Here is an 11,347-nt window from a genome sequence, read left to right on the forward strand (position 1 = left end):
TGACTCAGCATCACCTGACCTTAGTCAGCCACCTCCTTGGAAATCTCCTCCCAGGTTGTCCTTCGCTCTGAGCACCCAGATTTCCCCGAGCCTGTCGCGCAACTCCGTCCCATCTCCATTTCCATCCATCCACTTTCAGGACGCGCCCCCCAAACGCGCCCTTTTGATTTCCCCCTCTCCTCCCCTACCAGCTCGCCTCTTTACTCGCTTTCTTTCAATCCCGTGAAAGTACCCGCTCCCTATATTCCATCGCGCGAGCTCCGACCACGGCCCCAAACATCACGTCTCCCATCGCCAAGCATCCCATACAACCACCTTCTTGTCGCATTCACGACAAGTAAGCCCACCCACACCGTCGCTACCACTCCTTCGACCGCGCCACCCTCTCCTTGTACTTGCGCGATCTGGCAATTGGCACCAAGTGGAGACCATCACATTCGGCTCAACTGCGCGTTGATTTTTGACCCGGTTGCCCGCCATTTGCTTCATGAATTAAAGAAATACACGCGTCAATATGGCTTCTCTGCACCCGGCGCCCAACATGGCGCCTGGCAATGTTAGCCTGCCACCTAACCTCACGCAGCAAAATGTCCAAGAGATACTTCAAGTGAGTTTATCGCTTCCTATCACCTTAGTCTTACTATATTCCACTTCTTCTATGCGCCCTCCCGTACCTTGCTATCATTTTGTAGTCATCTAACCCTATCGCAGAAGTACAAGCAGATGCAAGAACAGGGCGTCCGCCCTGACGACCCAGAGTTCATCAAGGCTCACAACCTGCTCACTGCTATCCAACGGCAGCAGGCTTACCAAAAGCAACAGCGTATGGCTCAACAGCAGCGTCAGCAGCAACAGATGAATGGGGCTGCTCCTGAGGCTGCTCCCAATGGCACTCATGGTAAGTTTTGTCGTGACCCCCTATCTGACCATTTTAAACCCCCTCAGTATACTGACCTGATTTTCAATAGGTCGCACCGCATCTGCTTCTTCGGCCACGGCTGGCATCCCTCACGACAGCACCTCGGCCGGAGCCAAGAATGCGACAGTTGGCAGCGGGAGCTTCTCTCCAGAGCAATTGGCCACCCTTCGAAACCAGATCCTGGCTTTTAAGATGCTGTCCAAGAACCTCGCAATCCCACCCCGCGTTCAACAACAGCTCTTTGCATCTAAGAAGTGCCAAACCCCTACTCCTATAGACACTGTTGGCACTGCCGAGAAAGTCATTGATGCTGCGGACAAGTCCTCAACTCAGCCTCCAGAAAGTGTAGAGCCTGAAGCTTTTGGCCGAGAGTGGTACGATAGCTTCCAGTCTCCATACGACTCCCTCTCCGATACCATCAGCTACACAGACCACGCCAACCGCGCAAATCGCGTACGGATCCCCGCGCTCTTGCCCCCGGGTATCGACCTGGAACAGGTTCGCGAGGATCGTGAGATCTCAATCTACAACAAGATTGTGGCCCGGAAGGCAGAGCTTGCTCAACTCCCGGCTAATCTCGGTGTTTGGGATACCAGCAAGAGTGATGCCCCTTCATACGATGACTCGCTCAAGTTGAAGGCCTTGATTGAGTACAAAGCCCTCTCTCTCCTGCCTAAGCAGCGCCAGTTCCGCAAGCAACTTCAGAATGAGATGTTCCACTACGACAACCTCGGCATGACTGCCAACCGCTCGAGTCATCGCCGCATGAAGAAACAGTCTCTGCGTGAGGCTCGCATTACCGAGAAGCTTGAGAAGCAACAGCGCGATGCTCGTGAAACCCGTGAGAAAAAGAAGCAGTATGATCAGCTGCAAGCTATCCTCAACCACAGCGCCGAACTTGCCAATGCTTCCGTGCAGCAACGCACTCGCTCACAGAAGCTGGGTCGCATGATGATCTCGCACCACCAGTACATGGAACGTGAAGAGCAGAGACGTGTGGAGCGAACTGCCAAGCAGCGTCTCCAGGCCTTGAAGGCTAACGATGAGGAGACATACCTCAAGCTTTTGGGACAGGCCAAGGATTCCCGTATCTCTCACCTGCTCAAGCAGACCGACAACTTCCTTAAGCAACTTGCCACATCCGTCAAGGAACAACAACGTAACCTGGCTCAGCGTTATGGCGAAGAACAGGACTTCGATGACGAGTCAGACCAGGAGATTCTTGATAGCGAAAATGAGGGAGAAGAGACCAGCAACGGAAAGAAGAAGGTCGACTACTACGCTGTTGCTCACCGTATTAACGAGGAAGTCACCACACAGCCTACGATTCTCCAGGGTGGTACCCTCAAGGAGTACCAGTTGAAGGGTCTCCAATGGATGATTTCTCTGTACAATAACAACCTGAACGGTATTTTGGCAGACGAGATGGGTCTTGGAAAGACCATCCAGACTATCAGTTTGATTACGCATATCATCGAAAAGAAGCAAAACAACGGTCCTTTCTTGGTCATTGTTCCGCTTTCTACCCTCACCAACTGGAACATTGAATTCGACAAGTGGGCACCAACAGTGCAGAAGGTCGTCTACAAGGGCCCACCTAACGCACGAAAGCAGCAACAGCAACAGATTCGTTGGGGCAATTTCCAGGTTCTGCTTACCACCTACGAATACATCATTAAAGATCGCCCAGTTCTCAGCAAGATTAAGTGGACACACATGATTGTTGATGAAGGTCACCGCATGAAGAACACACAATCCAAGCTGAGCAGCACTCTCTCCACATACTATACCAGCCGTTATCGTCTCATTTTGACCGGTACTCCCTTGCAAAACAACCTGCCCGAACTTTGGGCTCTTCTCAACTTCGTCCTGCCTAATATTTTCAAGTCCGTCAAGTCGTTCGACGAGTGGTTCAACACACCATTTGCGAATACTGGTGGCCAAGACCGCATGGACCTGAGCGAAGAAGAGCAGCTTCTTGTCATTCGTCGTCTTCACAAGGTTCTTCGTCCCTTCCTGCTCAGACGTCTCAAGAAGGATGTCGAGAAGGATCTGCCCGACAAGCAGGAGCGTGTCATCAAGTGTCGATTCTCCGCCTTGCAGACCAAGCTGTACAAGCAGCTTGTCACGCACAATAAGATGGCTGTCAGTGACGGCAAGGGTGGAAAGACTGGTATGCGTGGTTTGAGCAACATGCTGATGCAACTGCGGAAACTTTGCAACCACCCCTTCGTCTTTGAACCTGTTGAAGACCAGATGAACCCTACTCGCATGTCAAACGATCTTCTTTGGCGTACTGCAGGAAAGTTCGAGCTGCTCGATCGTGTCCTGCCCAAGTTCCGTGCCACCGGTCACCGAGTTCTGATGTTCTTCCAGATGACTCAGATCATGAACATCATGGAGGATTTCCTCCGCCTGCGTGGCATGAAGTACCTTCGCCTTGACGGTTCCACAAAATCCGACGATCGATCAGATCTGTTGAGGCAGTTCAACGACCCCGGGTCTGATTACTTCTGTTTCTTGCTCTCCACCCGTGCCGGTGGTCTCGGTTTGAACTTGCAGACTGCAGACACTGTCATCATCTACGATTCCGATTGGAACCCTCACCAGGATTTGCAGGCCCAGGATCGTGCTCACCGTATTGGACAGAAGAACGAGGTCCGCATTTTGCGACTCATCAGTTCCAACTCGGTTGAGGAGAAGATTCTCGAGCGTGCTCAGTTCAAGTTGGACATGGATGGCAAGGTTATCCAGGCCGGAAAGTTCGATAACAAATCCACAAACGAAGAGCGAGATGCCCTTCTGCGAACTCTCTTGGACACAGCAGAGGCTGCGGATTCGATCGGTGACCAGGACGAAATGGATGATGACGACCTCAACGATATTATGGCCCGTTCGGAAGACGAAATTGGAATCTTCCAAGAAATTGACAGACAGCGAATCGCCAATGATCAATATGGCCCTGGCCACCGCTACCCTCGTCTGATGTGTGAAGCAGAGTTGCCAGAGATCTACATGCAGGAGGACAACCCTGTCACAGAAGACGTCGAAATTGAGGTTACTGGTCGTGGTGCTCGTGAGCGCAAGGTCACCAAGTATGATGATGGCCTTACGGAAGAGCAGTGGTTGATGGCAGTGGATGCGGACGATGACACAATCGAAGCCGCCATTGCGCGAAAGCAGGCTCGCGTTGAGCGTCGCAAATCAAACAAGGCTGGTCGTGGACTGGGTGACGACGAGTCATCGCCTGAACCTGAACCTGAAATTGAAGACGACGAGACTCCCAAAAAGCGTCGTCGTGGTCCTCCTCCCAAGCGTAAGGCCGAAGAAGTTGTAGATGAAACTCCTCAGCCCAAGCGCAAGAGAGGCCGTCAGCCCAAGGTTCCGGATACTCTCAGCCCCGCTGATCGTGCTACCTTGACTAGTATTCTCGACAGCACCATCCAGTCCTTGCTGGATATGGAGGCTGAAGTTCCCCCAGAGGGCTCCGACAGCGAAGAAGGACCCATGGTCCGTGCAATTCTGGATCCCTTCATGAAGCCTCCTCCCCGCTCCCTATATCCGGACTACTACATGATCATTCAGAAGCCCATTGCTATGGATGCAATCCAGAAGAAGGTCAAGCGGGGCGATTACCAAAACCTCAGGGGTTTCATCGAGGACATCCACCTGCTCTGCCAGAATGCCCGCACGTACAATGAGGACACCAGTGTTTTGTTCCAGGATGCCAATGACATCGAGGTAAGTTCGACTTATTGGTTTGATTGAATATCGGACACTAACAGTACAACAGGCCAAGTGTTTGTCCGAATTGAAGAAGCACACCGACGAACATCCCCAGTTCGCCATCTTTGACAACCAGTCTGTTGGTGATGGTTCCACTGGGTTTGGCTCTGGCGCGGACACTCCGATGACTGCTGGCACCCCCGGACAGAAGCTGAAGCTCACTTTCAGCAACCCTAATCGGGACACCCCCAATGGTGGTGACGAGGAATAACCCCTCCAACATCAGCATCGTGGGCCGACTTAATCCAATACCACGCGTTTCCAATTTCACGCCTTGCGACTGCTACTCCCCGTCGCTTGTGCTTTCTTGTCATGTGTAATCCGAAAATATTTTTTTATCCTCTTGTTCTGTGCCATCTATGGAAGGCGTTTTCCCGCGAATGTTTCTTTTGAATGGATTTGGGGAAGGAACTCGGATGATGGCGCTGTATTTGTTCCAAGCGATTGATTACTGGGTTGCTCTTGTACCGTCTACCGTCTTGGCCCTTTGGGACAAGATTGTGCAAGACCCCTTATGTATGTTTTGAGTATGTAACTGGAAGTTAGGAACAATTCCAATTGATTCAATTGCATATCCAAATCGTGAGTAGGGCACGTTGGAATGTTCACTGTTTCCGGTCTGTGGACACACGGGACCACCCGAGGGGAACTTCGAGTCCGTGCGAGACGCTTGCAGATGCTCACCGATCTTTGAAGAAGTACTTAAGTACTTGTAGGTAAGGAGTATAATGTTAGACTATATACCTGTCTCTCCCTCCTACCCCGCCATACACATCCAACAAGCAATCATGTCCAACAAAACCCTTGCCGGCAAAGTCGCAATAAGTACAAACCACCAATCCCATCTAACCTCCATCCCAATCTATACAATCCAACCCAAACTAACACACCACTCTCGAAAACAGTCACAGGCGCAAGCCGCGGCATAGGCGCAGCAATATCCCTAAAACTAGCCCACCAAGGCGCAAACATAGCCCTAAACTACAAGAGCAACGCCAACGCTGCCGAAGAAGTCGCAAAAGAGATCCGCACGCTGGGCGTCCGCGCCATAACCCTGAAAGCAGATGTCTCACAGCAAGAAGAAGTGAAAGCCATGTTCGAGGCTGCGCAGAAAGAATTCGGACGCCTCGATATCGTCGTGAGCAATTCGGGTATTGAGCATTTTGCTGATATTGCGGATGTGAAGGGGGAGGATATTGATGCTGTCTTTGCGGTTAATGTAAAGGGGCAGTTCTTCGTTGCGCAGCAGGCGTATAAGTATATGGAGGATTTTGGGAGGGTGATGCTTACTTCCTCGATTTCGGCTGTTAAGGTTAGTACTGTTTACTCACTGGAGGGTTGGAAGAGTTTTGGCTGATGAGTATCTTGATTGTAAAGGGTGTTCCTCGACACGCTGTCTATGCTGCTTCCAAGGCTGCCGTGCAGGGTATGACCAAGTGCCTAGCTGTGGATTTTGGGTCGCGCAATATCACTGTCAATTGCATTGCTGCTGGCGGTGTTAAGACCGATATGTACACTGAGATGTCGGCGAAGTATATTCCTGGCGGGGACAAGATGAGTCCTCAGCAGATTGAGGAGTTGTTGAGCAAGTGGTCACCTTTGGGTCGGGTTGGCGAGGTGGAGGATGTTGCTGGGGTTGCTGCTTTGATTGCTAGTCCTGATTCGCAGTGGTTGACTGGTCAGACTTGGCAGGTTTCTGGTGGTTCATATATGGTTTAGTTTGATGGAGATGAGGGGGATGGTGTGTTTGTATTTCGGTTTACCAATTTCTAATTTCTAACTTGGTTGTTATACCTTTCTTTCTCTCTAGTATAAACTTGCTATGAACGAGGAGCTAATCAATGCTTGAAGTTGGATGCCGATTGTGATGTTGCGTGGCGTCAGTCTTATAAAATCAAGCTCCCAGTTTGTCTATACCGATGCAAGTCATGCATCAATCCCTCCACCCCGGTAGTCTTCTACAAGGTACGTATACTAACTGAGGAAATTCCACCCTATCGAAATCGGTTTCCACCTTTAACCCACTTTCTAGGCCATTTCAAGCCATCTTTCTTGCGGCCTTTCATTACTGCAACGAGACTCGAGGGAAAATAGTAAATAGAGTAAACTAGAACAATTTGCTTTAGGATTCCGATTTTTGAAGGAAATGCAACAGTTGAATGCTATATCCTCCTTTCACCTGTCCTCTATCCTAAAGACAGTCACTTACTCACTTAGTATATTCCAGAAACAGACTATAAACTAATATCAAGTCAGTCCGCCTTGCATTAAGAAAAGCCCCGTGTTTGACCCAGCAGAATCACTTTAGTCATTGATCTAAATCTTCAACGAGAATCCGGAAAGCTTCCGTGTCTCAACATGTGGAGAGTTTCTTATTTACAGTCGCTTCTCGTTATCTGATGTGACATTAGTCTCATCTCATGGCGGGCCATTAAACTACTCCTATCCACTTCCAAACTCCGTACGCAGGGGGAGGAATGTGGATTGGACATGTTTTGATCAATTCTTCCCATTGGAAGTCGCCTTTATGAGCTTGGGTACGTATATATCCCGATATTTTAGCGAGATGAAACCGGCAATAACCGTAAATGACAGTGCGCAGATTATCCACATGGCCAGACATCAAGGGACCAAGAAGGATAGGGTAACAAGCCAAGTCTTTCATGCCAAGCAATAGAGGGATAAAAGTTGAAGCGACCATATTTTATTGAATACTTGATTCTGCAGTCTAGCCTTTCTCGAACGACTACATGTAGCTATAGTTAAAACCATACGTAAGTAGTCTGTTCTACTCCACCGCGTCCCAGAACATTGAGCACATTATGGATCACTATGTTGGCTAGCTACTAAAGCAAGAACCTTATAGCCAAGGCTGTGGATTGTAGAGCTCAAAGTCTAAACCTGAAAGAGTGAAGTTCTACCGCCCCCTTGTTTATGGGGCAGAAATCACATAGGCTCGTGGAGAGGCAAGTAAGGTCTCCTATCAAAAGCGTTCCTTAACTACATTGAAGACAAGAGGATACGCGTATGTCAAAAGCCATCAATAACATGACGCGGTCGCCTCAGCCCAAAAATGAAGTCTAATTCGGACTTTAGGGCTAGCACTGCAGATCTGCAGGTACTGGGGAATAAGTCTTACCCGGGCCATATCAAACCCATAAAATAGGGATATTCCACCCAATAAACGACGAGGAAACCTCTCCACTGACTCTAAATAGTTATTTCCGAGACCCTCGACTCGGGCGCTTTAACTGTGCTAGGCACCTTAATTCTATCAAGTGGAATTGCGCCTGTTTGGCTCGACTGGAGACTGGAGACGCCTCTGCAGGTTTCGCTTCTATTTCAAACGTAGTCCCAAGTCTCTGCCGTGCTATACGACTCAAATGATTACGACGACGAAGCAGCTAAGCCTTGCTCCAGGGCTGGATGGGCTTCACCGATCTATGCTATGGTTTCATGGTTCGACCTAAGGTAACGCGGCGGGTCTGCGTATGGTCTGCTGTCTGAACTTCCTTACTTGTGCTACAAGTATAAGTATAGCCCTAGGTCTAGTGTTTCTATACTTTACATTTCCACACTCGTTGCAGATTCTCCTTCGAACGCTCGTTTCTCTCAATCTTTCGTTTATTTCTTATAATCCAACATGCGTCTCTCCTGGGGCGCATCTGTTGCGGCCTTGGCTGCATCAGCGAGCGCCGCATCGCTCGCTGATGTCTGTACCGTCTCGAACGTGCGGTCTGCCTTGCCTTCCAACGGCACTCTCCTCGGGATCGACCTGATCCCCTCGGCCGTGACCGCCGCCGCCGTATACAATGCCAGCGCTGGCATGGGCAGCACCGAAACCTACACCTACTGCAATGTGACCGTCACCTACACCCACACTGGCAAGGATGACTCGGTTGTCATCAAGTATGCCTTCCCCTCCCCCTCCGACTTCAAGAAGCGCTTCTACGTTGCGGGCGGTGGTGGTTTCTCTCTGTCCAGCGATGCTACCGGTGGTCTTGAGTACGGTGCTGTTGGCGGTGCCACCAGTGCAGGCTATGATGCCTTCGACCAGAGCTACGACGAGGTTGTGCTGTACGGTAACGGAACTATCAACTGGGATGCAACCTACATGTTCGCATACCAGGCCCTCGGCGAGATGACCAAGATTGGAAAGGCCATCACCCCCAAATTCTACGGCATGTCTTCCGCCTCCAAGATCTACACCTACTACGAGGGTTGCTCCGACGGTGGTCGCGAAGGTATGAGCCAGGTCCAGCGTTATGGTGAGGAGTATGATGGTGCTATCACCGGTGCCCCTGCCTTCCGCTTCGGTCAACAGCAAGTTCACCACGTCTTCCCTTCCGAGGTTGAGCAGACTCTCGACTACTACCCTCCTCCCTGCGAGCTGGCCAAAATCGTCAACGCCACCATCGCGGCCTGCGACCCTCTCGACGGAAGAACCGACGGTGTCATCTCCCGTACCGACCTCTGCAAGTTGAACTTCAACCTGAGCTCCATCGTCGGCGAGAAGTACTACTGCGCCGCCGAGACCAGCACTTCTCTGGGCTTCGGCTTCAGCAAGCGCGCCGAGGGCAGCACCACCAGCTACCAGCCCGCGCAGAGCGGCAAGGTCACCGCGATGGGAGTCAAGGTCGCCCAAACCATCTACGACGGCCTCCACAACTCCAAAGGCGAGCGTGCTTATCTCTCCTGGCAGATCGGCTCCGAGCTCAGCGATGCCGAAACAACCTGGAACAACAACACCCGCAAGTGGGAGCTCAGCATCCCCTCAACCGGCGGCGAGTACGTGACCAAGTTCGTCCAGCTCCTGAACATCCACAACCTCTCCGACCTGAACAACGTCACCTACGACACCCTCGTCGACTGGATGAACACCGGTATGGTGCGCTACATGGACAGCCTGCAGACCACCCTGCCGGACCTGACACCCTTCCAATCCTCCGGCGGGAAGCTGCTACACTACCACGGCGAATCAGACCCCAGTATCCCGGCCGCTTCGTCCGTGCACTATTGGCAGGCTGTCCGCTCGGTCATGTACCCTCACCTGTCGTCCCAGGCTAGTCTGGAGAAACTCGCCGACTGGTACCAGTTCTACCTTGTTCCTGGTGCTGCCCACTGTGGAACCAACAGCTTGCAGCCTGGCCCTTACCCCGAAGATAACATGCAGACTATGATCAACTGGGTTGAGAATGGTGTTAAGCCTAGCCGGTTGAATGCTACTGTTTCTTCTGGTACTTATAAGGGCGAGACTCAGATGCTATGCCAGTGGCCCACTCGTCCTCACTGGAGCAGCAACAGCTCGTTCGAGTGTGTCAATGACAAGGCTTCTATTGACAGCTGGACCTACTCTTTCCCTGCTTTCAAAATTCCTGTCTATTAGATAGGTATGTGTTACTCTTGTGGAATGTCCAAGTTACGCAGGACATGGTCCAGGCGTGGTTGGAATAACAATCAGACCTTGTGATTAGGGTTTCCTACTCCCACGGGTGAGAGATAGTATACTCACAACCCTACTTTGTTATTTATTGGGATTGATTTCTGTGTTTACTTATTTACTCTTCTTCCAAACAACATTACTAAACTCTTCAAAAGTCAAGAAGTAAATGTGAATGATATTTGCAATTTGATATGTCAAGATATTTTTTCGAGATATTTTTCCAAAGAAGTAAAAACCAGAGTGAATCAAAAAGTAAGTCAAGAAGAATAAAGAATGAACAAAGAAAGAACTCCAAACAATCTCATAACACCAATCTAATCCCCCAAAGTCGTGACTCTACTCAAGGTTTAACCCAAAGTGAGAGTGTAGGCAGCATCAACTTTGCAAGCCAGGGTGTTGACATCATCGGGGTGCTGGTACGACTCGATACAGTTGGCATCACCAGCGGCACAGGTGGCAGTAGTGCAAGACTCGTCGCTAATGGTAACACCGAATCCAGCGGCAACGATAGCAGAGTCCTTCAGGAGGTTGATCGAAGACAGATCCCAGAAGAGGACTTCGCCGGACTGAGTGTACTCGAATTGCAGGACGGAATCGCAGATCTCGGTGGTGGACATCTTGATGGAGATACCGCCGCCGTTGGAGTTGGTCAACCAGGTGTCGGTGAAGGTCTCGCCAGAGGCGAGAGTCTGCATCGCACCCTCGGTCTCGGTGACAACCCAGAGGTAGATGTCAGTGGGGAGGTTGTTCTTGATGGCGATGCCGGAGCCGGTGGCGGTAGCGCCGCTGGAGGTGGTGCTGGGGATGGCGAGGGTGGTGCTGGTCCAGATGTCGCTGCTGCTTGAGACGGGGGCGACGCTGGTGGTGGGCACAGCGGTGGTGGTGGGCACAACGGGAGTTGGGACGGAAGTGGTGGTGGGAATGGGAGTGACGGCGCTGGAGGTGGTGGGGACAGCCTCGGCGGTCGAAGGAATGGCGATGTTCACGTTGGGAACGACGGCGGCAGTGGGCTTGCTGGAGAGGGTCTCATAGACGGTCTCGTAGACGGTTTCCCAGATGACAACCTCGGGGTTACCGGGAAGTGCGACGGGGAGCGCGGTGGCAGTGGCGGCCAGGATGGCCAGGATGTTGATGAAGCGCATATTGGCTGATATCAATGAAAGTACTGGATTGGAACCTTAAGGATAGTCTTGTCTGAT

The 11,347-nt window shown here is 51.2% G+C and overlaps 4 protein-coding genes across 4 annotated transcripts; 3 read left to right on the top strand and 1 right to left on the bottom strand.

Moving 5' to 3' along the window:
• Window positions 1-514: 514 nt before the first annotated feature.
• On the top strand, window positions 515-4,916 carry PENARI_c002G01430 (putative RSC complex subunit (Sth1); the record flags this gene model as incomplete). Its single annotated transcript, XM_022627228.1, has 4 exons — window positions 515-607; window positions 712-898; window positions 969-4,660; window positions 4,713-4,916. The coding sequence occupies 4 exons, from the start codon at window positions 515-517 to the stop codon at window positions 4,914-4,916; spliced, it is 4,176 nt and encodes a 1,391-aa protein (XP_022492912.1).
• Window positions 4,917-5,493: 577 nt separating this feature from the next.
• PENARI_c002G08215 (uncharacterized protein) lies at window positions 5,494-6,424 on the top strand (the record flags this gene model as incomplete). The annotated part of the gene is made up of 3 exons (XM_022627708.1): window positions 5,494-5,530; window positions 5,611-6,017; window positions 6,083-6,424. The coding sequence occupies 3 exons, from the start codon at window positions 5,494-5,496 to the stop codon at window positions 6,422-6,424; spliced, it is 786 nt and encodes a 261-aa protein (XP_022492812.1).
• A 1,924-nt stretch (window positions 6,425-8,348) lies between these two features.
• On the top strand, window positions 8,349-10,091 carry PENARI_c002G02838 (putative tannase; the record flags this gene model as incomplete). The annotated part of the gene is made up of 1 exon (XM_022627328.1): window positions 8,349-10,091. One exon carries the CDS (start codon window positions 8,349-8,351, stop codon window positions 10,089-10,091), a length of 1,743 nt encoding a protein of 580 aa, XP_022492926.1.
• A 404-nt stretch (window positions 10,092-10,495) lies between these two features.
• Window positions 10,496-11,290, bottom strand: PENARI_c002G01733 (uncharacterized protein; the record flags this gene model as incomplete). Its single annotated transcript, XM_022627254.1, has 1 exon — window positions 10,496-11,290. One exon carries the CDS (start codon window positions 11,288-11,290, stop codon window positions 10,496-10,498), a length of 795 nt encoding a protein of 264 aa, XP_022492280.1.
• Window positions 11,291-11,347: the final 57 nt, after the last annotated feature.

The sequence above is a fragment of the Penicillium arizonense genome (genome assembly GCF_001773325.1).
Source record: "Penicillium arizonense strain CBS 141311 chromosome Unknown PENARI_contig002, whole genome shotgun sequence".
Lineage (NCBI taxonomy): Eukaryota > Fungi > Ascomycota > Eurotiomycetes > Eurotiales > Aspergillaceae > Penicillium > Penicillium arizonense.